General features: G+C 44.9%; 1 protein-coding gene across 7 annotated transcripts in view; it reads right to left on the bottom strand.

Annotated features, from left to right (window-relative positions):
- pnpla4 (patatin-like phospholipase domain containing 4) overlaps window positions 1-26,891 on the bottom strand; it is a 76,737-nt gene extending 49,846 nt beyond the window's left edge. For 5 of the 7 annotated variants that reach the window (XM_063054630.1, XM_063054628.1, XM_063054627.1 and 2 more), the window contains exons 1-4: window positions 26,347-26,487; window positions 18,290-18,468; window positions 6,254-6,348; window positions 4,575-4,710 (exon numbers count right to left, since the gene is read on the bottom strand). In XM_063054630.1, the coding sequence (XP_062910700.1) occupies window positions 4,575-4,710; window positions 6,254-6,348; window positions 18,290-18,463 (405 nt within the window). In that variant the 5' untranslated portion in view covers window positions 18,464-18,468; window positions 26,347-26,487. Of the gene's footprint in view, window positions 1-4,574; window positions 4,711-6,253; window positions 6,349-18,289; window positions 18,469-26,346; window positions 26,493-26,627 lie in introns of those variants that run through there. The other 2 variants (XM_063054626.1, XM_063054625.1) reach the window with 2 other exon arrangements.
- Between the last annotated feature and the right edge of the window lie 498 nt (window positions 26,892-27,389).

Genomic DNA, 27,389 nt, shown 5'->3' on the forward strand with positions numbered 1-27,389 from the left:
GTTTAAGCATGTCAGTTGAGGGAACAGGTTAATGCTGTGGTTGGAAGTTGTGTGTTGAGTGAGGTATCACTCCATTCTGTTAACATAGAAACATAGAAAATAGGTGCAGGAGTAGGCCATTCAGCAGCATTCTTCATAGGCAGCAAGTAATTCTTGATTCAAGTTATTTCCAAGCTGAGCATCCACTCAGTGGCCACTTTATTAGGTACACCAGTACACCTGGTCCTTAATGCAAACATCTAATCAGCCAATCATGTGCAGCAACTCAATGCATAAAAGCACACAGACACGGTCAAGAGGTTCAGTTGCTGTTCAGACCAAACATCAGAATGGAGAAGAAATGTGATCTAAGTGACATGGATCGTGGAATGATTGTTGGTGCCAGATGGGGTGTACGAATGTCTCAGAAACTGCTGCTCTCTTGGGATTTTCATACACAACAGTCTTTAGAGTTCACAGAGAAAAAACAAAAAAAAAATCCAGTGAGTGGCAGTTCTGTGGGTGAAAATGCCTTGTTAATGAGACAGGTCAGAGGAGAATGGCCAGATTGGTTCAAGCTGACAGGAAGATGACAGCAACTCATCTCAATTAACTGGAATCTACTATGTGTTATATACTCGGTATCATTCTTGATTTCTGCTGTAAGTTACAGATGGATTTCTTTTCCTCTTCGGTTTTTGTGTCACAAGGGAAGACAATTTTTTCTGCCAATTATGCATTTTTTTTAAATCCTAGCAGTCAAACAGCATGATGTCAGACAGGGAGTATATTTAGCCAGGTGATCAACCACTTGTACCTTTAGTTTCATGGAACTAAAAGATGTCAACAAAATAGAGAGAGTACAGAGAAGATTTACTGGAATGTTACCTGGGTTTCATCACCTAGGTTACAGAGAAAGGTTGAACAAGTTGGGTCTTTATTCTTTGGAACATAGAAGGTTCAGGGGGGACTTGATAGAGGTATTTAAAATTATGAGGGGGATAGATGGAGTTGACATGGATAGGCTTTTTCTACAGAGTAGGGGAGATTCAAACAAGAGGACATGAGTTGAGAGTTAAAGGGCAAAAGTTTAGGGGTAATATAGGGGGAACTTCTTTACTCAGAGAGTGGTAGCTGTGTAGAACACGCTTCCAGCAGAAGTGGTTGAGGCAGGTTCGATGTTGTCGTTTAAAGTTAAATTGGATAGCTATATGGACAGGAAAGGAATGGAAGGTTATGGGCTGAGTGCAGGTCGGTGGGACTAGGCGAGAGTAAGAGTTCGGCACGGACTAGAAGGGCCGAGATGGCCTGTTTCCGTGCTGTAATTGTTATACGGTTATATGGAACATAGAATACTAGAGCACAGTATAGGCCCTTCGGCCCATGACATTGTGCTGACCCTTTAACCACTCCAATATCAACCTAACCCTACTCTCCCAAATTTTCCTTTCATTCATGTGCCTATCTAAGAGTCCTTTAGATTTAGCGTGACTGCCTTGACCACCATCTATGGCAGAGCGTTCCATGCACTAACCTATCTCTATACAAAAAAAACTGCCTCTGTCATACCCCCATACTTTCCTCCCAACACCTTTAATTTATGCCCCCTTGCATCAGTGACTTCCACCCTGGGAAAAAGTCTCTGAATGTCCGCTCGAGCTATGCCTCATCACCTTGAATACACCTCTATCAAGCCACATCTCATCCTCCTTCTCTCCAAAGAGAAAAGCCCTAGTTTGCTTGACCTACCATCATAAGACGTTTTCTAAACTAGGAATCATCCTGGCAAATCCCTGCACCCTCTCTAAAGCTTCTACATCCTTCCTAAACTGAGGCAACTAGAACTCAACACTATAATCCAAGTGTGGTCAAACTAGGGTTTTATAGAATTGCAACATTACCTCACGTTACCTGAACTCAACCCTATCAACTTGTGCAAACACGAGGAAATCTGCAGATGCTGGAATTTCAAGCAACACACATAAAAGTTGCTGGTGAATGCAGCAGGCCAGGCAGCATCTCTAGAAAGAGGTACAGTCGAGGTTTCAGGACGAAACGTCTCGGCCCGAAACGTCGACTGTACCTCTTCCTAGAGATGCTGCCTGGCCTGCTGCGTTCACTATCATCTTGTGCAGCAGCTTCGAGGGATCTATGGACATGGACCTCAACATTCCTCTGTTCCTCCACACTGCTAAGAATCCTTCCAATAATCCTGTACTCTGCCTTCACGTTAGACCTTCCAAAGTTAAACACAACACTCTTCTGGGTTGTACTCCATCTGCCACTTCTCAGCCTAGCTTGGCTTCCTGTCAATGTCCCACTGTAACCCTCAACAATCTTCTACACCATCCACAACTTCGCCAACCTTCGTATCATCTGCAAACTTACAAAGCCACCATTATACCTTCATGGCGTCATAGGAAAGTACAGCACAGAAACAGGCCCTTTGGCCCAATAAGTCCATGCCGAACCATTTAAACTGTCCAGTCTCATTGACCTACACCAAGACCACAGCACTTCACACCGTTACCATCCATGTACTTATCCAAACCCTTCTTAAATATTGTATTGAGCTCACATACACCACTTTGGCTGGCAGTTCATTCTACACTCTCACCATCCTCTGAGTGAAGAAGTTTCCACTCATTGTTCCCCTTAAACTTTTCTCCTTTCATTGTTTACATTTAGGATCTTAGTTTCAGGATGAACTATGCTTTCAAACTCAACATAAATATTATGTTCCCTCTTTTCTAAAAGATCCTTTAACAGCAGGGTTATCAATTAAACACTCACAACATGCTGGAGGAACTCAGCAGGTCGGGCAGCATCCATGGAAACGATGAGTCGAGGTTTCGGGCCGGAACCCTTCATCAGGACCGATGCTGCCCGACCTGCTGAGTTCCTCCAGCGCGTTGTGAGTGTTGCTTTGACCCCAGCATCTGCAGAGTATTTTGTATTTAGGGTTATCAATTAACCCCTTCTCATTACAGAAACTGAGGTAGAAAATAACCTTTGCCTTGGCTGCATTCTCATCATATTGATCTAGTAAAGCATCTTTTGTACAATCCATTAATTCATTTCCCATCTTATAACCTCTTCCTTAATGTCAATAAGACAAAGGAGATGGTTATTGACTTCAGGAGAACTCGCACCACACACAGCCCTCTCTTCATTGGCGGCACAGCAGTGGAAACTGTGAGCAGTTTCTAACTCCTGGGAATGCACATCACACACAACCTCTCATGGTCCCAGAACGCATTCTACACAATCAAAAAAGCTCACCAACACTTCTACTTTCTGAGGAGGCTGAAGAGAGCTGGACTATGCACATCAATACTCATTACCTTCTATAGATGCGCAGTAGAGAGCATCCTAACATGCTGCATTACCACATTACGGAAACTGCACTGTGGCAGACAGGAAAGCTTTACAACAAGTAGTCGAAACTGCCCAGCTCGTCAGTGGCATCAGCCTACTTGAGGGCATGTATACAGAAAGGTGCTGGAAAAAGGCCGGCAACGTCATGGAAGATCCCACCCACCCTGCTCATGGACTGCTCGTCCCACTTACATCAAGGAGGACGCTGCACAGCATTGACGCCAGGACTACCAGACAAAAGCAGTTACTTCCCTCAAGCAGCAAGGCTGATCAACACCTCCACCTACTAACCCACCCCTCCATGCCCCCAGCACCACTACTTTATCATTTCCTGTCACAGTTACTCATGTACTGTCACTTTAGGTACATATAATCAATGTATATAAGCTATCTTATGTATTTATAGTTACTACCTTTTTATTACTGTCTTCTTTATCTTAATGCATTTTCTATATGCTGCATCAGATCTGCAGTAATAATTACTTTATTCTCCTTTACACTTGTGTACCGGAAATGACATTGAAAATATTCAGTCTTGAATAACTACAACTTTGACGTCCCATCTCCATAAAAATGGAGTCCCCCGTGATGACTGCACTATCCCACTACCCTCCCCCCAATATGTTGGACTTGCACCATACCCAATATTACAACAATATCTAGTGGACCATAAATGATTCCCACAAATGATTTATGCCCTCTGTCTTTAAGCTCGACCCAAACTGATAGCAACCTAATGACGGACCAACATGCTGTGGTGTGCTGTATACTTCTGTGCTCTCTGTTTTGAGATTAAGATAAGATTAGCTTGATTTGTCACATATAATTTGAGATGTACAGTGAAATGCATTGTTCACGTCAATGAGGATGCTTTGGGGGCGGCCTGCAAGTATCACCATGCTTCTGGAACCAACAAGACATGCCCACAACTTACTAAACATAACACTACGCCTTTGATATGTTAGAGGAAACCCAGAGCCTCTGGAGGTCACAGGGAGAATGTACAACTCCTTACAGAGAGTAGTGGGAATTAAACACTGATCTTACAGTTGGCTTTGTAAAGCATTACACTAACCACTATGCTACCGTGCCACCAAGTTTTACATTCTTTCTAGAGCACATGTAGCATCAAGACTTGAGATTTTCAACAGCCCAACCTAAATGCGAATATCTATTTTCTTTTCATTGATCAAATATTCAACCATGCACTGAGTTACCGTCATGAGATCCTCCCTGGTAGGAAACGAGGAGATCATACAGTTTTTTAGAGTCTTGGCGTTTGTGACGGAGACATGGAGCCGGCCGTGAGCTTTTGTGTGTGCGTCAGCTGTAAGTATCGAGTTCATGCCCTCCCTTGAAAGGAAAAACAGCATATTACAGAATCTGCCTGTTCTTGGCCTAACTGAACTCTACCATCTTATGAACAATGTTCATTCACAAAAATTCATCAGCCAACAAGGTCTCAGTTGAGCAGGGCGCACGGCTCTTGGGAGGCAATCCACCATACGATAAACAATGTCGATTTATATTTGTTTTGTATTTAGAGATACAGCACAGCACGAGGCCCTTCCAGCCCAATGAGCGCGTGCTGCCCAATTACACCCATGCAGCCAATTAACCAACTAACCCATACGTCTTCACACTGTGGGAGGAAACCACAGTACATGAAGCAAACCCACCGGTCACAGGCAGAACATACAAACTCCTTACAGACAGCAGCAGGAAAAGCAGTTTACTTGCAAAGCAGCCTACTTAAAGGGGGGAGGGAGGGAAAAAGCAGTAACAACAGGACATTTTTGTTTGAAAACAGTGGAGGTTAATTCAATCCAGTGGTTTACATCACCACAGTTGCAAAGCTCTATTTACAGGGGAATTATCCAATCATCTTCAGTGTGTACAGCCACTATAACTGGCCTTTTGTAACAATGAAATAAACAACCCACATCACTCTCACACCATTTGTATTCAAGGCAAATTAAATCTGTAACTGCCTTCACCATTTTCACTTCAAGCTAACCATTTATTCCTGGTATTATAGATTTTGGGTGGTGGAGTGGAGATACGTCTCTACCAAAGGAGGTGTAAGGTGCTCCTTCCCTCTGCTAGCCTGCAGGTCACCCTTGGGCAAGGTGTGGCACCTGCTTAGCTCCCCTGATCAGGGTCACGTGAGGCCATGGAAGCAGGTGGTGGATGGTTGTATGAGCAGCTGGTGCACACCACAAGTCCCAGTTATGCAACCACTGACGCCAGGCAATCTCTGAAGAGTATTGACAATGACAATTGTCACCCGCCTTGTAAAGGCGCTGCCCAGAAGAAGGCAAAGGCAAACTACTTCTGCAGAGAAATTTGCCAAGAACAATCATAGTAATGAAAAGACCATGATCGCCCACGTCAGACAATGCGGCACATGATGATGATGATGACTATGAAGGTGTCATGCTAATAGGTTGAGCAAGCTGGAGTGAAGGAGGATGAGAGGTGATTTGTCAGAGGTGCATATTAGAGGTAAAGATCAGCGTCATTTGTCACTTTAATCGCAACATACAGTGAAAGGCGGCATTTGCATCAACGACTAACACAGTCCAAGGATGAGAACAGCCTGTAACTGTCGTCATGCTTCAGGTGCCAGTGTAGCACATCCACAGCTTATTAACCCCAACTCTTAAGTCTTTAAGATGTTGGAGGAAACCGAAGCTCCTGGAGGAAACCCAGGAGAACATACAAACTTCTTACAGAAAGTGGCAGGAATTGAACCCCGTTCAGTAATCGCTGATGCTGTAAAACATTGAGCTAACCACTACGCTACCATACCACTCAGCATCTTGGGTGCATCACACAAGGCAAAGGGATAGGCCATTCAGCCCAACAAACTGAATGGTCCTCTCCTGTTCCTTACCTAAGAAGCTTCATAAAGTCATAGCCAGGGGTTATTGCTCCAAACATCTGTCTCCTGACATCAGCGGCAAACTCGTAGGTAAATTCTTTACATTGCTGAGAGTGGGAAAAGAAAGAACAATAAACACAGCTTCATTCTGGTCATATAACGGATTGGATAAGCCTTTCACAACAGAAAGATGCTGAAGCTCCTGACCACCAATCATTGTAGGATAATACTGATCAAAAGATGCCACATGGATCTCAACCAGACTGAACACAATTTCAAAGAGTCATACAGCATGGAAACAAGCTCTTCAGTTCTAAATTCTCTACATGCTGACCAAGGTGCTCAACTAAGCTAGATCCACTTGACAGAGATCCAGTCACGTTGATGCCACTGCCAAGAGAGCCTCTGCTTCCTCAGGGGGCTAAAGAAATTTGACATGTCCCCATCGATTCACCATAGAAAGGATGCTTAACAGTTTTACTACAAGACATTAGAGCAGAATTAGGCCATTTGGCCCATTGAGTCTGCTCCACCATTCCTTCATGGCCTCTTTATTATCTCTCTCAACCCTATTCTCCTGCCTTCTCCCTGTAACCTTTGATGCCCTAATTAATCAAGAACCTCTGCCTTGAATATATGCAACGACTTGGCCTCTACAGCCGTCCATAACAAAGAATTCCACAGATTCATCACCCTCCAGCTAAAGAAATATTTCCTCTCTCTGTTCTAAATGGACATCCCTCTATCCAGAAGCTGTGCCCTCTGGTCCTAGACTTCCCAACTATAAGAAGCATTCCTTCCCCGTCACTCTATCAAGACCTTTCAACATTCGAAAGGTTTCAATAGGATTCCCCCTCATTCTTCTACACTCCAGCGAGTACAGGCCCAAAGTCATCAAAGGTTCCTCATATGTTAACCTTTTCAGTCCTGGGTTGGAGGAGAAACACTTCATATTCTGTCTGGGTTGCTTCCAACCTTATGGCATGAACATATATTTCTCTAGCTTCCAGCAATTTCTCCTTCCTCTACCCCTTCTCCCTTCTTCCATTCCCCATTCTGGTCCCCTGTTACATCTTCTTTTCTCCTCACCTGCCAATCACCTCCCTCTGGTGCCACACTCCTTCCCCTTCTCCCATGGCTCACTCTCCTAACCTATCAGATTCCTCCTCCTTCAGCCCTTGACCTTTTCCAATCACCTCCAGCTCTCGCTTCATCCCACCGTCTCCACCTACCTACCTTTCCCCTCACCTTCTAGCTTGTACTCCTCTGCTTCCCCTACCTTCTTATTCTGGCTTCTGTCCCTTTCCTTTCCACTCCTGATGAAGGATTTTGGCCCAAAATATCGACTGTTTATTCATTTCTATAGATGTTGGCTGACCTGCTGAGTTCCTCCAGCACCTTGTGTGTCTTACTCTGAAACGCACCTGTCAGCTCCAAATTAGTTCCTTTGCACCCTTTACGATTCTGAACATATTAAAGTCTCTCCTTCACATCCTTAGCTCCAATTTAGCTAAGCTGTTCTACACAAGTGGTGTTGCATCCCAGTTCCAGCAAAGCCTGAGCCAAGAATCAGAGTCATGCCAGGAACAACATACTGTAAATATGCCAGCAAAGTGCCTTTTATACCAAATACCAGCATAAGTTATCACCTGCAGAAGCGGAAAGAAGAGGCACCATGGTAGTGTAGCAGTTAGTGCCATGCTTCTACAGCTCAGGGCATCGGAGTTTGGAGTTCAATTCCAACGTTGTATGTAAGGGCTTTGTACATTCCTCCCTGTGAACAAATGGATTTCCTCCGGGTGCTCCAGTTTGCTCTCACATTTCATGGACATACCAGTTAATAGGATAATTGGCGATTGTAAATTGTCCCGTGATTAGGCTAGGGTTAAATAGATGAGAGATGCAGGGCACTGCAGCTCATTGGGCTGGAGGGCCTGTTCTGTACTGCATCTCATTAAATAAAATTACACAGAGTGTGGAACAGTGGCCTGCTCATCACCAAGAATCTTTTAACATGCTGTTGTACTCAGTGGACACTTTATTAGGTACAGGTATGGAACCTGGTGTGGTCATCTGCTGCTGTAGTCTATTCACCTCAAGGTTTGACCTGTTCTGTATTCACAGATGCTCTTTCACACATCACTGTTGTAACGTGTGGTTATGTGAGCTACTGTCAGCTTACTATCAGCTTGAACCAGTCTGGCCATTCTCCTCTGACCTCCTTCATTAACAAGGTATTTTCGTCCACAGAACTGCCACTCGCTGGATTTTTTTTTTTGTTTTTCACACCATTCTCTGTAAACTGTTGTCCAGGAGATCAGCAATTTCTGATTTACTCAACCACGCATCAGACACCAACAATCATTCCACGGTCAGTCACCTGGGTCACATTTCTTCCCCATTCTGATGTTTGGTTTGAACAGCAACTTAACCACTTGACCATGTCTAAATACTTCTGTCTATTGACTTGGCTGATAAGTTGTTTGCATGAACGAGCAGGGGTACCGGTGTACCTTATAAAGTGACCACTGAGTGTAGGTTTGACAAGGCATCACACACTTGGAAATAACTTAAATAAAGGAACACTGCTGCCGCAGAACAATAAAATTCATGTCATGTGTCAGTAATAACCAACCTGATTCTGAAAGACATGAATACAATACTTGGAGATGGTGCACATGACATGTCAGTGTCTCAAATCAGAGTTATCGCTAACAGGGCTTAAACACAGACCATGTCTCACACTTAGTGTGGAGACAAGGAGGAATGTCTTTAGCCAGAGTGTGCTGAATCAGTGGAATTCATTGTTGCATTCGGCTCTGGAGGCCAAGTCATTGGGTATATTTATTTTATTTAGAGATACAGCACACTAAAAGGCCCTTCCAGCCAAACAAGCCCGCACCACCCAATTACACCCTTGTGACCAATTTAACATACTAAACCATACGTACATCTTTGGAATGTGGGAGGAAACTCATGCAGTCACAGGGAGAACAAATGAACTCCTGGAATTGAACCTGGGTTGCTGGCACTGTAGTAGTGTTACTCTAACACCTCCGTGCCGTCCATAGTTAAAGTTGAGGTTAATAGGCTCTGGATTTGTAAGAACAAAGGTTATGGGGAGATGGCAGGAGAGTTGGATTGAGAGGGAAAATAAATCAGCCATGATCAAATGGTAGAACAGACTCAAAGGGCTAAATGAAATAATTCTACTCCTGGGTCTTATATTCATTCCATTCATTAAGCGCATGTTTATAGGGGATGGGAGCAGGGATCCAAGTCCTGATCACAGCTCATGCTCACTCCCTGACTAAGCCCTATGGTATTAATAAATAAGAAGCATTTGGCCCCTCATGCCTATTCTGTATTTAGTAAGATCAGGACTATTCCTTCACCCTAATACCACTTTCCTGTAGTCAACCCGTATCCTGATCCCTTAACAATTCACCCTTGTCCTCTGCCAGTATAGAACTTCAATGTCGCTTCCATGGCCCATCCACAAGGAGGAGTTCGTCTGTGAGCAGCAACAAAGTTACAGGCAGTGGAACTGGGATATAGTGGAATATATGAGGAGTATAGGTAGGGTAAATGCAAGCAGGCTTTTTCGAGAGGATGGATGAGACTAGAACTGGAGGTCATAGGTTTAGGATGAAAGGTGAAATATGTAAGGGAACGTGGGTGGGTGGATGTGTGTGTGTGTGGCAAGCTGTGAGTGGAAGTGGTGGATATGGGTTCAATTGCAATATTTAAAAGTTTGGTTAAGTACATGGATGGGGGAGTATGCAGGGCTATGGTACAAGTGCAAGTCGACGGGACTAGGCAGAATAATAGTTTGGCACGGGCTAGATAAGCCAAAGGGCCTGTTTCTCTACTGTAATGCTCTATGAGTCTATGACAACCATTAATCCCCACACCTGATCCCACTCTTAGCCTCCTGTCGTCTAAGGCATTTTCCGCCATTTCCCGATGGAAATAGCGGAACTTACACCATCAATAACCGATCTTTACTAATGCGATGTGCATGTACTGCATTTTAATTTTTATTAATGCACTTGACATTCTTTAATAATTTAGATGTTTTTGACTGCTTCGAAATATCTCCAATCATCAGACAGTTAATTGAAGGCAAGTATAGACATGAAGGGCTGAAGGGCATGCTTCTGTGACATAATTCTATGAACATAAACCAGTACAGTATAGGAATAGGCCCTTCAGCTCACAATGGTGCATTGAACCAATGAAATTAATAATCAAATGCTCAACTACGCTAATCCCTTTGACTTACACAATGTAAGAATCCTTTCATTCTTGCCCACTCAGATGCCTCCTGAAGAGCCTCTTAAACACCTCTGTCATATCTGCCTCTACCACCATATTCCAGGCACCCACCACTCTGTGTCAAAAATCTTAACTTATCCCTCTCACCTAAGTGCATGCTCTCTGATACTAAATATTATGAAGAATGACTAAAAATATTGACAAGGAATTTTTTATATAAAAAAAAGCCATTTATCTTAATTTGTCTTTCAATGAAGGTTGTGACCTTCCGTTATGAAACTGGGGCCAGACACAAAGTACATCCAGCTGGCTTAGCTACTAAGAAATTCTTGACTAGTGGGGGAGTCTAGGACTTGAGGGTGCAACCTCAGAATAGAAAGACATCCACGAGGAAATCTGCTGATGCTGGAGATTCAAGCAACACACACAAAAATTGCTGGTGAACGCAGCAGGCCATATAAGGTGTTGTTCCTCCAACCTGAGTGTGGCTTCCCGTCTCATGATCCTCTGCCTTCTCCCGCCTGGCATCCCTTTTGCCAATCAACTTCCCAGCTTTTAGATCCACCCCTCCCCTCCTCTCTTCTCCTATCATTTCGGATCTCCCCCTCCCACTTTCAAATCTCTTACTATCTCTTCTTTCAGTTAGTCCTGACGAAGGGTCCCGGCCCGAAACGTCGACTGTACCTCTTCCTATAGATGCTGCCTGGCCTGCTGCGTTCACCAGCACTTTTTATAGAAGGACATCCCTTTACAGCAGAGATGAGGAGGAATTTCTTTAGCCAGAAGGTGATAAACCAGTGGAATTCATTGCCACAGATAGCTGTCAAAGCCAAGTCATTGAGTACATTTGAAGTGAAGGCTGCTAGGTTCTTGATTAGTCAGGGTGTCAAAGATTATAGGAAGAAGGCAAGAGAATGGGGTTGAAAGAGAAAATAAATCAACCATGATTGAAAGGCACACCAGACTCTGCTGTATCTCAAAATAAACACAGAAATACATAAGAACAAGGTGAGGTTACTATTTCCAGTGATCTCAGTCCTTCCAAAACATTTGTTGTAGTCTGCCAATTTGCAGTTGACTCGTCTGTTACTTCCTCATTTCTGTACAATTGCAGTACATTGCATGCTTGCAGTCATGTATTCCTTTAGTAAGCACATTTATTGTGGTATCTCCTTGTTACTTTAGCCATGTACATATATTGCAACATATTACCTTAGCACTTTGGGATTGTCCACTCCATTTTGTCACATCAATGAAAGGGTTACCCTATGAGGAACATCTGGCAGCTCTTGGGATGTATTCCCTGAAGTTCAGGAGAATGAGGGGGGATCTCATAGAAACATTCTGAATGTTAAAAGGCCTGAACAGATTAGATATGGCAAAGTTACTTCCCATGGTAGGGGAGTCTAGGACAAGAGGGCACGACTTCAGGATTGAAGGACATCCATTTAGAACAGAGGAGAAATTACTTTAGTCAGAGGGTAGTAAATCTGTGGAATTTGTTGCCACCGGCAGCTGTGGAGGCCAAGCTGTGGATGTATTTAAGGCAGAGATAGATAGGTTCTTGATTAGCCAGGGCATCAAAGGGTATGGGGAGAAGGCAGGGGAGTGGGGATGACTGGAAGAATTTGGGGATGACTGGAAGTATTTGATCAGCCCATGACTGAATGGTGAAGCAAACTCAATGGGCCAAATGGCCTATTTCTGCTCCTATATCTTATGGTTTTATCAAATGGTTACAAAAAAATACAAAGTTCAAAATATATTTCTGCACAAGTGACTGGAAGCTCAGGATCAGCCCTGAGCACTGAACAGAGGAGATGCACTATTAGCTTAAACACAAAATACTCTGCAGATGCTAGGGTCAAAGCAACATTCACAACATGTTGGAGGAACTCAGCAGGTCGGGCAGCATCCATGGAAAAGATCGGTCGACGTTTCCGGCCGGAACCCTTCGTCAGGACTGTAGAGGAAAGGGGCAGAGGCCCTATAAAGAAGGTGGGGGGAGGGTGGGAAGGAGAAGGCTGGTAAGTTCCAGGTGAAAAACTAGTAAAGGGAAAGATAAAGGGGTGGGGGAGGAGAGGTAGGGAGGTGATAGGCAGGAAAGGTGAAGAAAGAATAGGGGAAAACATAATGGGTAGTAGAAGGAGGCAGAACCATGAGGGAGGTGATAGGCAGCTGGGGGAGGGGGCAGAGTGACATAGGGATAGAGAAAGGGAGGGGGAGGGAATTACCGGAAGTTGGAGAATTCTATGTTCATACCAAGGGGCTGGAGACTACCTAGACAGTATATGAGGTGTTGCTCCTCCAACCCAAGTCTAGCCTCATCATGGCAGTAGAGGAGGCCATGTATGGACACATCTGAATGGGAGTGGGAAGCAGAGTTGAAGTGGGTGGCTACTGGGAGATCCTGTCTGTTGTGGCGGACGGAGTGGAGGTGCTTGACGAAACGGTCCCCCAATCTGCGTCGGGTTTCACCGATGTAGAGGAGGCCGCACCGGGAGCACCAGATATGGGCCCTGTCCCTCTCTCTGCCACCAGGCCACGCTCTCCACCGTCTGCCATTGATCTCTCCTACACTTCATTCTCCGCCAGATTCACACCTCCAACCGTTTCTTCTCCTTCCTCACGTCCAAGAAGGACCACAAGCTCGCCCGCCTGGAGCCAACAACGACAACTGGCTCCAGCCCGGACCCCTCAGACCTCGACTTCTCAGGTCTTTGGCAGGCTGAAGACCCATCCACCTCTGACTCTGGCCCCGACTGGAACCACGGCCTCCCGGACATGGGCACCAGCCCCCAGCAGGCCATAGACTCACTCACCTCCGACTCCGACCTCAGCTCTGGGGCCCTGCAGGCTACAGGCTCCACCACCCCCAGCTCCGGATCCAGTTCGGACCGGGACCGCTCTTACTGCCGCTGGATCCTACCGCCTGTCTGATTCCTCCACTACACTCTTTCCTCCCCGCAACTCCCAACCTTCCCTCTACCCCTCATCGCCCCTCCATTCCTCTGATCCCTCATCCTCCCCTAACCCCGCTCTCCCTGAACATCGCAACCCCCCGCCTGAGACCTCCCACTTTTTACCCTCCTCTGACCCCAGCCCCAACCCTTGCCGTGTCTTCACCTTCCCCTCTCTGAGGCAGAACGTTCTGTCCTTAGCAAGGGCCTCACTTTTGTCCCCCTCCGTCCACACCTCAGTGAGTTCCGTGTCTGCCATGACGCTGAACTCTTCTTCCGTCGCCTACGTCTCCGAGCCTACTTCTTTGGCTAGGATTCCCCTCCCCCTACGGAGGACCCCTTCTCCCGTCTTCAACCCTCCTCCTCCTCCTGGACACCCCGCCCGGTCCTTCTACCTGCACTCGATCTGTTTATCTCCAACTGTCACAGAGTTGTCAACCGTCTCAACTTCACCACTCCGCTCTCCTGTTCCAACCTCACTCCCTCTGAACACACTGCCCTCCACTCTCTCCGCATTAATCCAAACCCGCTGACAAAGGTGGTGCCGTAGTAGTCTGGTGGACAGACCTCTACCTCACTGAGGCCAAACGGCAGCTCTCTGACACCTCCTCTTACTTACCCCTGGAACAGGACCCCACCAAAAAATATCAAACTATTGTCTCCCATACCATCACCGCCCTTATCAACTCCGGAGACCTTCCATCCTCAGCTGCTAAACTCATAATTCCCACACCCCGTACCACTCGGTTTTACCTCCTCCCCAAGATCCACAAGCCTGACTGTCCTGGTAGACCCATAGTTTCTGCCTGCTCCTGTCCCACCGAACTTGTAGCTGCCTACCTGGACTCCATTTTGTCACCCATAGTTCCGTCCCTCGCCACCTACATCCCAGATACATCCCATGCCCTCCACCTCTTCAATAACTTCCAGTTTCCCGGTCCCGACCGCTTCATTTTCATTATGGCTGTCCAATCCCTATACACCTCCATTCCCCATCAAGAAGGCCTCAAAGCCCTCTGCTACTTTCTGGATAATAGACCTCAACAGTTCCCCACCACCACTACCCTCCTCCGGTTGGCGGAACTGGTTCTCACACTCAATAACTTCTCTTTTGGCTCTTCCCACTTTCTTCAGACTAAGGGTGTAGCTATGGGTACTCGCATGGGCCCCAGCTATGCCTGCCTCTTCGTTGGTTATGTGGAACAGTCTGTGCTCCAAACCTATTCTGGTACTGCTCCCCAACTTTTCCTTCGGTACACTAACGACTACATTGGTGCTGCTTCCTGCACCCATGCTGAGCTCGTCAATTTCATCGACTTTACTTCTAACTTCCACCTAGCCCTCAAATTCACTTGGTCTATCTCAGACACTTCTCTCCCCTTTCTCGATCTCTCAGAGACAGTCCACTGACTCTCATAACTACCTCAACTATACCTTTTCCCACCCCACCACATGCAAAAATGCCATTCTCTGTTCCCAGTTCCTTCATCTCCACTGCATCTGCTCCCAAGATCTCAAATGTCCTCTTTCTTTAAGGATTGTGGTTTCCCTTCTGCTGTCATCAGATGCCCTCACCCGCATCTCCTCCATTTCCTGCACTTCGGCCCTCACCCCATCCTCCCGCCACCACAAAAGGGACAGAGTTCCCCTTGTCCTCACCTACCACCCCACCAGCCTCCGGATCCAGCACATTATCCTCCGCAACTTCCGCCACCGTCAACAGGACCCCACCACTAAGCACATCTTTCCCTCTCCACCCCTCTCCGCTTTCCGCAGGGATCGATCCCTCCGCGACTCCCTGATCCACACGTTCCTTCCCACGGATCTCCAACCCGGCACTTATCCCTGTAAGCATAAGTACTACACCTGTCCCTACACCTCCTCTCTTGCCACCATTCTGGGCCCCAAAAAGTCCTTCCAGGTGAGGCAACACTTCACTTGTGAGTCTGTTGGGGTCATCTATTGCATCCGGGGCTCCCGGTGCGGCCTCCTCTACATCGGTGAAACCCGACACAGATTGGGGGACCGCTTCGTCAAGCACCTCCGCTCCGTCCGCCACAACAGACAGGATCTCCCGGTAGCCGCCCACTTCAACTCTGCTTCCCACTCCCATTCAGATGTGTCCATACATGGCCTCCTCTACTGCCATGATGAGGCTAAACTCAGGTTGGAGGAGCAACACCTCATATACCGTCTAGGTAGTCTCCAGCCCCTTGGTATGAACATAGAATTCTCCAACTTCCGGTAATTCCCTCCCCCTCCCTTCCTCTATCCCTATGTCACTCTGCCCCCTCCCCCAGCTGCCTATCACCTCCCTCATGGTTCCGCCTCCTTCTACTACCCATTGTGTTTTCCCCTATTCTTTCTTCACCTTTCCTGCCTATCACCTCCCTGCCTCCCCTCCCCCACCCCTTTATCTTTCCCCTTACTGGTTTTTCACCTGGAACCTACCAGCCTTCTCCTTCCCCCCCACCCCACCTTCTTTATAGGGCCTCTGCCCCTTCCCTCTACAGTCTTGATGAAGGGTTTCGGCCCAAAACATCGACCGATCTTTTCCACGGATGCTGCCCAACCTGCTGAGTTCCTCCAGCATGTTGTGAGTGATGCACTATTATCTGCTTGATTATATCCAGTGCAGAAGACAGTGAACAAACCCCAAAATTACTCAGACTTGCAAGAGTAGAATTAAGACTGGATGAGGACGCTAACTGAATTGCAAAGCTGATTCTGGAGTTGGGGAAAGTGCAGAGGAAGAAAATCTTTCTTTGAACAGAGCAGTAGTTCAGGAAGTGTTAAACACCAGAGGTGCTGCAGATGCTGGAAATCCAGAGTAACACACACAATGCTGGAAGAACTCAGCAGGTCTGGCGGCATCTATGTAGAGAAATAAACAGTTGATGTTTCAGGCCAAGACCATTCATCAGGACTGGAAAGGAAGGGGGCGGATCCATCTGGCTGTATACTGTGTGATTTGAGCTTTGTCTTTTTGGTTGATACGTCTTTTTTGTCTCTGTTACCACTGTATTAAACATTTTCCTTTCTTTCTGAACATTATTCATTATATATTTCTTATAACCTATAACACGTGTACAGTGCCTTCTTACTTTGCAAATACCTCTTGCTGCAGAATCAGAAGAGTACAAGGAACTTTTGTTACAGCGCAGCAAGGAGTATTTTATGAAGGAGTAGTTAATGCAAAGGCTTAGAAAGGCCTGCAACATAAAAACCCTGACCCAGCAGGGCAATGAAATTGTGCACCACAAATGAAGGTTTGAGGCAATGAGCGACAAAGACACAAAGGGATTTGCAAAAAACATTAGAGTTGTAAATATTGAGATATTTCATAACCAGAAGGCGCTGACATAATCCACTTCAGTGAGCACTGACATGATCCACTTCAATTTGAATACCCCCACAACAGTTGAGATTTCTCTAGCTGTTTGTTGCACTCTAGACCAACTGCACAACAGGATCACCTACGTACAGGTTGGTGTTGAACATAATCATCCCATGAAATATCTTCAAACTGCAAGGCCTGGTCCTCTGTACCTCCCTCTGCAACTGGATACTCAACTTCCTCAGCAGCAGACTCTCTCAGCAATGATTGGTAACAGCAGAATACAACATTAAAGGCAATGTGGACGAACAGGGTAATCGTGGATCCACCTCGATAGATCCCCCAAAGTTCCCACACAAGTTGACAGGGTGGTTAAGAAGGCATACCGTGTGTTGCCCTTCATTAATTGGGGAGGAGGTGAGTTCAAGAACCTCAAGATAATGTTGTAACTCTACAAAACTCTGGTGAAACGACACGGAGTATTGTGTTTAATTTGGGTCACCTCATTCTAAGAAGGATGTGGAAGCTTTCGAGAGGGTGCAGAGGAGATTTACCAGGATGCTGCCTGGATTAAGGAAATGCCTGGTGAGGAAAGGTTGCACAAGCTAAGGCATTTCTCTTTAGAATGAAGGTAGATGAGGTTACTTGGTAGAGGTGTATAAGATGATAAGAGGCATAGATCGAGTGGACTACCAACACCTTTTTCCCAGGGCAGCAATGGCGGATACAACAGGGTATACTTTAAAAGTGATTTAAAAGGAAGTATGGGGGGGTGTCAGAGGTAGGTTTTTTTGTAGAAATAGTGGTAAGTGCATGGAACGCATTGCCAAGTTTTGTGGTAGAGGCAGATACATTACGGACATTTTGGAGACTTCTAGAGAGTCATATGGATGAAAGAAAAATAGAGAGCTACATGGGATGTTAGCTACATGTTAGATTTATTTTGGGGTAGGTTTAAGGGGCTGGCCCCTCATCACTTTATACACATCTATTTATACATTATTATTGTTTTCCCCGTTTGTATTTCCACAGTTTGTTATCTTTCGCACACCGGTTGGGGTCTTTCATTGATTCTATAATGTTTCTTCAATTTACCCTGAATGCCCACAAGAAAATGAATCTCAGGGTTGTAAACGGCAACTTGTATGTATTTTGATAATAAATTTACTTTGAAATTTGAACATTTGGGAAGAGGTGAATGGTGAATAGCAGATGGTGTCAAAAAGAGATCAGTGGGGGGGGGTAAGTGGGGGAAGCTTGTGTGTGCAGTGGATGACCCAGGAGGAATAGGATGTGTTGTTCCTCCAAATTGTGATGCGTAAAGTGAAATGAAGTGGGGTGGGAGACAAAGGATCTCGACTTGAAAAGTTGTCAGTCCATCTCCCTCCCACAGATGCTGCCTGCCCACTGAGATCCTCCGACCTTTCACCAGGCAAGGCGAGGTACGGCGTGAGTTCCACCTTCCACACTCACCTCTAACGTTTCGGGTTGCGCAAGCAGAACGGCAGCAACCATGGCTCCACCAGAAGCTCCAGCGTAGTTCTGCATCTTGCTGAGGAGTTTGTGACCGTGTCTGTGCAGGGCAACTGCTGCACCCAGCTGGTAAATGGCCATAAATCCACAGGCACTGAAAGTCAGGTGTAACATGGCCACTGCAGGAACAGAACTCAAAGTCAAGGTAAATTTATTATCGAAGTACATATATGTTACCTGAGATTCATTTTTTGCAGGCATTTACAGGAAAATAGAGAAATAGAATTTATGAAAAACTATACATAAACAAAGACTGACAACCAACCAACGGGCAACAAAGACAAATCATGCAAATACCAAAAAAATACTGAGAACATGAGTTGTAGAGTCCTTGAAAGTGAGTCTACCGGTTGTGGAATCTGTTCAGTGTTGGGGTGACTGAAGAAGGAACCTGATAGTTGAAAGGTATTAACTTTCTAAACCTGGTGGAGTAGGACCTCAGCCTTCTCCACCTCCTTCCTGATCATGTGGTGAAAACAAGATCTCGAAGACATCGTTGAAAACTTTCTTTCACCGTTGTTGTAGGTACTCTAGTTTTTGACCAATGGAAATAGCACAATGCCGCAGCGGAAACGGAAATAGAATACCGTTTCCTCTTCGCTTGTTTTCCGTAGATGTGTCCTGCGCATGTCCGGTAGGAGGAGATTCGCCCAAATACCCATTTTAATGTGGACGGAGGTATTTTCAAAAACGCCTGGTATGGACACCTATTGTTTTTACGCAAAACTGGAGTTTTCAAAATTATCCAGTCTAATGTGGACGTAGCCTTAGAGGGAACAATGCTCCCTCGTACCACATGGTTCCCCCCCGGTGCTCCGGTTTCTTCTGTCATTCCAGGTTAGTAGGTTAATTGGTCAATTGGATGTACTTGGGCAGTCTGGACTCATTGGACCAGAAGGGCCTGTTACTGCACTGTATCTCTGAATCTGAAAAGAAAGGGAATCAAAAAATGGGAGGGCCTACCTTTAGGCTGAAAGGGGGTGTAGAATTTGGAGGGGATCTGAGGGTTAACTTCCTCATAGAGAGGGTGGTGCACATATTGAATGAGTCGCCAGTGGAAGTGGTTGAGGCATGTACAAAAAACGTATAAAGACATTAAGATGAGCTTGGATAGGAAAAGCTTCAAGATCAAATGCAGGCAAATGGGATCTTGCTCACTGTTGGTATTGGTTTATTATCGTCACGTGTACCAAGATGCAGTGAAAAGCTTGTCTTACATACTGTTCATAAAGATCAAATCATTACACAGTACATCAAGGTACATAAGGTAAAACAATAATGCAGAATAAAAACTACTGAAAAGCACAGTATGGAAAACGATAAAATGAAAGATCATGAGGTAGATTGTGAGATCAAGAGTCCATTTTATCACATAAGGGGTTCAATTAAGAGTCTGACAGCAGTGTCCTTGAGTCTGGTGTTACGTGCTTTCAGGTTTTTATATCTTCTGCCCGATGGGAGAGGGGAGAATAGAAAATGTCCAGGGTGGGTGAGTCTACTTTACTGAGAATAGACCAAAGCCATGGAGGGGAGGTGCTGAGCTGTGCAGTTTTTTGTTGGCAGTTGCCATGATGCAAACAGATAGAAATGTTTTCTATGATGTATTGATAAGATGGACAAATTAGATAGAAGGGTTTGTTTCCATGTTGTATAGCCTTGATTCTATCAGGAGAGTCTACAGAAGTGAAGTAAGTACTCGCTGAGGAGTGCATTTAATATATTACACTTCTAAGAGTTAGTGCCAGCTGACAATAATATGGACAGCCTTGTAGTGGCCCGCAACACACAAAATGCTGAAGGAATTCAGCGATCAGGCAGCACCTATGTACGGCGAGTTTCAAAGAGTTGACATTTTGCTCTTGGCCCAAAGCGTCATTCTCTATTCCTCTCTGTAGATGCTGCCTAACCTGCTGAGTTCCACCAGCACCTTGTGTGTGTTGCTCTGGATTTCCATCATCTGCAAATCTCTTGTGTATATGCTTTAGTGGACCGTGATGTCCTATACAGTTGTTAGTGTCCATACAACCAATCATGTTGGCAATTCTCAACAAAGTTGCTGGTGAACGCAGCAGGCCAGGCAGCATCTCTAGGAAGAGGTACAGTCGACGTTTCAGGCCGAGGCCCTTTGTCAGGTCTCGGCCTGAAACGTCATCTGTACCTCTTCCTAGAGATGCTGCCTGGCCTGCTGTGTTCACCAGCAATTTTGATGTGTGTTGCTTGAATTTCCTGCATCTGCAGAATTCCTGTTGTTTATGTTGGTAATTCTATTCCATTGAAAAATGTTTTCAGGTATCTAATTCCTTTTTGAAAGTTACTCTCTGGTCCAACCACCTGAAGAGGCAGAAGAGTCTCAATACTCTTCCCTTTCTTTTGCCAATTATCCCAAGAGTATAACCTCAGGTTACTGTCCCTCCTGTCTGTGGTAATCTCTATTCATGACCCACCCCACAACTAGCACCACTATATCCACATCAGTCACTCCTCTCCACAGGTCCTCGGGTCCCTTTATCTCCTCCTTCCCCCAATGCACTGCCACTTCACACTTCCACTCCACACTTCGTACCTACACTGAGACAGTCACATTCCTACTGTGCTTCCATATGCCTGCTGCTACCGAGAAGAGTTTCTCTTGCCAAGAATCACATTGTCACTTTATTGTTTCCTGTCAGAGTCAGCTCACATACAGATACTCCTGCACCTAGTGTCACTTTATATAAGTATAATCAGTTTATGTATACACTCTAATCTTAAATTTATACAACCACGCGCAATAGCTACTCGTACATCGTGTCTTATAGGATTGCTTTTATTTATTGTGTTTTTTATTGTTTTCTTTATGCTTATTGTGTTATTTTTATCCTGCACTAGAGAAATGGACTAATAATCATTTTGTTCTCCTTTACATTGGTGTACTGAAGAAAGACAACAAACAAACTTGAATCATGAACATTGTTGTGAAAATCTCTCTCAATTCCCTCAGCTCTCTAAATAGCAACATTGGTGTTGCCAAACGTAACTGAAGTTCCGTATCCTTGAGCTGAGTGGTAAGTGGTGCCTGCTGTCACTGAGGGGTCACGTCAATGTGAAGTGTGATGTTGTGAGATGGACACTTCAACTGGCATCTTCATCCTTTAGAAAGAAGTACAGTATAAGAATGAATGGGACACAGAATGCCAGTACAAGGTGAAAGTTCAAGAGTCGTGAGCTAATGTTGCTGCTCTATAAAACCCCTGGTTAGACCACACTTGGAATATTGTGTTCAGTTCTGGTCCCCTAAATAGAAGGTGGTTGGGGGAAGCTTTAGAGAGGGTGCAGAGGAGATTTACCAGGATGCTGTCTGGATTAGAGAGCATGTCTTTTGAAGAGAGGTTCAGTGAGCTAAGGCTTGGCTCTTTGGAGAGAAGGAGGATGAGAGATAACTTGATAGAGGTGTACAAGATGATGAGGCATATAATCGAATGGACAACCAGAGACTTTTTCCCCAGACAAAAACGGCTAATATGTGGGGGAATACAGAGAAAACACAGTACTGGTAGACAATATGCAGGACCATTATGTAGTAGACTCTAAGGCCAAGACTCCATCTTACTACAGGAAAAAGATGAAGCAGGATCTGTCTGCAAGCCGGGTGATTTATCTTTCAGGCACCAGCGATCACTGATTACGGTTCAATGTCTGCCACTGTTTGTAAGAAGTTTGTAGGTTTTCCCGGGTGCTCCCATTTCCTTCCACGTTCCAAATACGTACAGGTTAAGGAGTTGTGGCCATGTTGACCTGGTGCTGGAAGCATGGCGACACTTGCAGGTGTTGGTTACTAACACAAACATTACATTTGACTGCACGTTTTGATGTACAAGCGAGAAATAAAGCTGATCTTTTTATCTCTCTTCTGCCTGATTGAAGGAGGAAGGAGTGGGAGGTGTCTCTGTTTTACAGAGGGAGCAAGAAGTGCAGACCAAACCTAAGGGAAGGCTGGTATCTTTAATGTGCTAAGCTGTATCTGCAACTCTCTTGCGGTCTTAGGCAGAGCAGTTACTGTACCAAACCATTTGCTCTGAGTCAGAAATAAGACAAGCTAGGGAAAATGATTACCTTCTTTAAAAGGTTAACCAAATAACCTTGCAGTTTCATTGGCTTGATTACTGGTATTAGTTATTTATTATTACTTCTCATTTACTTTATTAACTGAACTTAAGTTCCTGGTGCTTTTACTACAGTCTTTGGATCATTACCCCAGGCCTTTGGATAACTAGCCCAGTAAATTAATTCAGACATATGCAAAATAGTTTAAAAACTAGACGGAATTGCTACTAATTATTTAACTTCAGATTAAGAGACTGAGAAAGACAAGCTGTCTGAGTGTTCAGATCTCACTCCAACAACCAGAATGTGCTCTCCTCATAGACCATTAGGCCATAAGACCATAAAACATAGGAGCAGAATTAGGCTTTTCAATACATCAAATCTGCTCCAACATTTCATCATGGCTAATTTATTACCCTTCTCAGTCCTCAGTCCCATTCTCCTGCCTTTGCTCCATAACTTTTGACATCCTTACTAATCAAGAACCTATTAATCTCCACTTTAAATATCCCCAGTGACTTGGCCTCCACAGCTGGATGTGGCAATGAATTCCGCTTATTCACTACCTTCTGGTTGAAGAAATTCATCCTCATAGCTGTTTTCCTTCTATTCTAAGGCTGCTCCTGGACTCCCCCACTATAGGAAACATCCTCTCCGCATCCACTCTATCTAGTCCTTTCAATATTCAACTTTCAAAAGTTCATTTATTATCAAAGTATGGGGTTGTGTGGGCACGTGGCCAAGTGGTTAAGGCATTGGACTAGCTACCTGAAGGTCGTGAGTTCGAGCCCCAGCCGAGGCAACATGTTCTGGCCTTGAGCAAGGCACTTAATCACACAGTGCTCTGTGACGACACTGGTGCCAAGCTGTATGGGTCCTAATGCCCTTCCCTTGGACAACATTGGTGTCGTGAAGAGGGGAGACTTGCAGCATGGGCAACTGCTGGTCTTCCATACATCCTTGCCCAGGCCTGCGCCCTGGAGAGTCAAGACTTTCCAGGCGCAGGTCCATGGTCTCGCAAGACTAACGGATGCCTTTACTATCAAAGTATGCAACTCTGAAATTCTTCTTCTTCAGATAGCCACGGACCAAAGAAAGAAAAGAAAGGAACGGCAGCACGATGATCAACCCCCAAATCTTCCTCCCCGCACAAAAAACATACAAAAACAGAACAAACGCATTCACCCCCAAATTCCCCATAGTCCAAGTCCATATCCCGAACACAGAAAACCCGGCTGTGTTGAATATTCTCCAAGTCCAGCAGTAGGCCTTTCCCTCTGTAGCACAGCGATCAAAAGGCAGTTTCCTCTCTGTAGCAGAGCAATCCCACCAGCGATCAAAAGGCAGGCAGCCAGTGCTCACATTCTGCATTCATCTTGATGTTTCAATCTCCTTCATCTCTTTAAATCAGCAAACAGTGGAAGTCTTAATCAGCGAAATGGAGTTGAACATCGGCTTGCGCCCCGCAGCCTTCTCACCATGAGGTTCCCACACATTGTCTGTCTCCCAGAATCATCTTGGAGACTGCAGAGCACTGGAACACCCAAACAATCTCCAAACTGCAATCACAGGCTCCAACAGTTCCAGAATCACATTCAGGATGAAAAACAAATGTAAAATACAAAAAAGTAGTGGAATTTTTGGTTTCGTGATCTATCTAGAATATGCCAGTCAAAGAAGTGTTGTACCGTAGGCGCCATCTTGACTGAAAGGAAAACCTACTTAATAGATTTCAATGAGATCCTCCCCTCATTCTTCGAAGCTCCAGTGAGTACAGGCTCAGAGCCATCAAATGCTCCTCATACACTAACACTTTCATTCTGGGAATCGTATTACGACCATCAGAGAAGAGGTACAGAAGCCTGAAGACGTACACACAATGTTTTAGGAACAGATTTCTGAATGGACAATGAACCCATGAACACTACCTCACTATTTTTGCAATCTTTTTGCACTAAATATTTCTTATTGTAATTTATAGTTTTTTATAAATTTCACAATGTATGCCAGTGATATTAAAGCTAAATCTGATTCTGGACCCACAAGCTCAAAAAAATCTAACCTAGTACTCCATTATAGACTGTGGCCTTTTCAAACAGGATCTTTCAATGATACATTAACTCATTAAAAGAGAAAATAGTTAATAATGCATACACAATTCTGGGCTTTATTAATAGAGACTTTGAGTATAAACACAGGGAAATCATTATTCAGAAACAACTTCTTTGCCTTTGCCATCAAATTTCTAAACAGTCCATGAACACTACCTCATTATTCATTTTATTTTGTAATTTATAGTAATTTTATGTCCCTGCACTGTATTGCTGCCACAAAACAACAAATTCCACATTATATAAAACAGTGAAAATAAACCTGATTTTGAAACAACGATCAAGCTGCTTGAGGAACTCAGTGAGTCAGGCAGTATCTGTTGAGCGAAATGGACAGTCAACCTTTTGGGTCAGGACTCTTCATTTGAACTGGATCTTATAGAAACCTATCAAATATTGAAAGGCCTAGGCAGAGTGGACATGGAGAGGATGCTTCCTACAGTAGGGGAGTCTAGGACCAGAGGGCACATCCTCAGAATACAAGGACATCTGCTTAGAACAGAAATGAAGAGGAATTTCTTTAGCCAGAGGCCAGTGAATCTATGGAATCCATTGACACAGATGGTTGTACAGGCCATACCATTGGGTATATTTATAGCAGAGGTTGATAGTTTCTTGATTAGTCAGGGGATCAAAAGTTATAAGCAGAAAGCCGGAGAATGAGATTGAGAGGAATGATAAATCAGCCATGATGGAACATCAGAGCAAACTCGATGGGGCGCAAGTGGCCTAATTCTGTTCTAGCATCTGATTGTCTCAGTCTATCTGCTCAAGGCCACAAGAAATTGCAGAGTTGTGAACGCAGCACAGTCCATCACACAAACCAGCCACCCCTCCATTGACTCAGTCTATACTGCATTGGAAACGCAGCCAACAATCAAGGACTCCTCCCACCTCAGTCATTTTATCTCCTCTCCTCTGCAGTCTGGCAGAGGATACAAAAGCTTGAGAAAATGAACCACCAAACTCAACGACAGCTTCTATCAGACTCTTGAAGACATCCAAGATGCTAAAGATGGATTCTTGTTCTCCCAAATCTGTTGTGTTTTATTTGTCTACCACACTGCATTTTCTCTGTAATATTCTGTACGCTGGTTTTCGTTTTACTATCTCAATGCACTTATGTATGGAATGACCTGTCTACCATTCAGCAGATGTGCAGTAGAGAGCATCCTAACAAGCTGCTTACAGAAACAATATTGCAGCAGGTAGTCAATACTGCTCAACACATCACCAACACCAGCACACCCACCATCAAGGACACAAAAAGGTGTCGGAAAAGGGAACATAGTGGTGGGAGTCATTATAATGGCAGGTGTACAAGTCATTGGTGAGGCTACACTTTGTTTTAGCTCCAACTGTGTTGTTCCTGCAAAAAATTGTCTTTAAATTATGTTTACTTGTGAATGCCGTTCGTGCTTGTGATATTGCAGCAAGTTTTTTCAATACATCAGTTTGTACGTGTACTAGTGTATATGACAATAAACTCGACTTTGACTTCCGACTTGGATTACTGTCTATAGTTTTGATTGCCTTGTTATACGAAAGACGTGGTTTAAACTGGAAAGAGTGCAGAAAAGTCTTACAAGGATGTTACCAGGATTAGAAGGCTAGAAGGGAGATGTTGGGCTGGTTACATCTGGGAGGGGGGCAGAGGGGGTTGGGGCAAAGGGAATGGGTGGGGAAGGGGAAAGGGTGGAGTGGAGGAAAGGAAAGGAGCATGGAGGAAAGGGAAGGGGTGGGGGGACCCAAACGCCAGCCCTGAGGAGAAGGCCCTACACCGGCCCAGCGCATCACACTCACACACCACGGCGCTGCGAGTTCAGTAACACCCCCAAAGCCACGAAGCGTCCGAACACTTCGAGCAGGGTCCCCGGTTACTTCCACCCACTCCGTCTGCAGGCTTCGCCAGCACCCGGTTGCTAAGGGCCGCTCGTAGCAACGGGGTTTAGCGGACCCAACCAGGTGCTTCCGGACTACGGGAAACCGCGCTGTCCAGCTGATAAATGCGATCGTCCCTCATTCTCGAAACAGAAGGGGACACCTTCAGTGCGTTTGAACAGTAAAAAAAATGTTGTACTTACAATTCTGTAGCGACACTTGGGGACGTCCCAAAGTAATTTGGTCACAATAATTATAGCTTAACAATAATTCCTAAATTTTACTGAGGGTTGCTTGAAGAAAGAACGATCTGAAGTGTTAGACACCTGATGAAGTTTAGCCTCAGTGTAAAATAAAGATTTAAACATCCTTAGTTTAGCTCAAACCCCTGCCAAAGCACCTTAAAGCAACAGAGTGCAATTAATGGGCACACAGGAATCATGGTAAATGAGGAGTGCACAGCAAGAAATGTGATCAGCATCAGAATCAGGTCCGGCATGTGACGTGAAATTTGTTAACTTAGCAGTTCAGTTCAATGCAATACATAATCTAGCAGAAAGATAAAAAAAAAATAAAAATAGTAATAAATAAACAAGTAAATCAATTCCGTATATTGAATAGATTTTTAAAAATGTACGAAAACAGAAATACGGTATATTAAAAAAATGTGAGGTAGTGTTCATGGGTTCAATGTCCATTTAGGAATCGGATGGCAGAGGGGAAGAAGCTGTTCCTGAGTCACTGAGTGTGTGCCTTCTGGCTTCTGTACCCCCTACCTGATGGTAACAATGAGACAAGGGCATGCCCTGGGTGCTGGAGGTCCTTTTGGACGCTGCTTTTCTGAGACACCGCTCCCTGAAGATATCCTGGGTACTTTCTCAGCTTGTACCCAAGATGGAGCTAACTAGATTTACAACTTTCTGCAACTTCTTTCGGTCCTGTGCAGTAGGACCATATCAGACAGT

Source organism: Mobula hypostoma, chromosome 7, assembly GCF_963921235.1.
Source record: "Mobula hypostoma chromosome 7, sMobHyp1.1, whole genome shotgun sequence".
NCBI lineage: Eukaryota > Metazoa > Chordata > Chondrichthyes > Myliobatiformes > Myliobatidae > Mobula > Mobula hypostoma.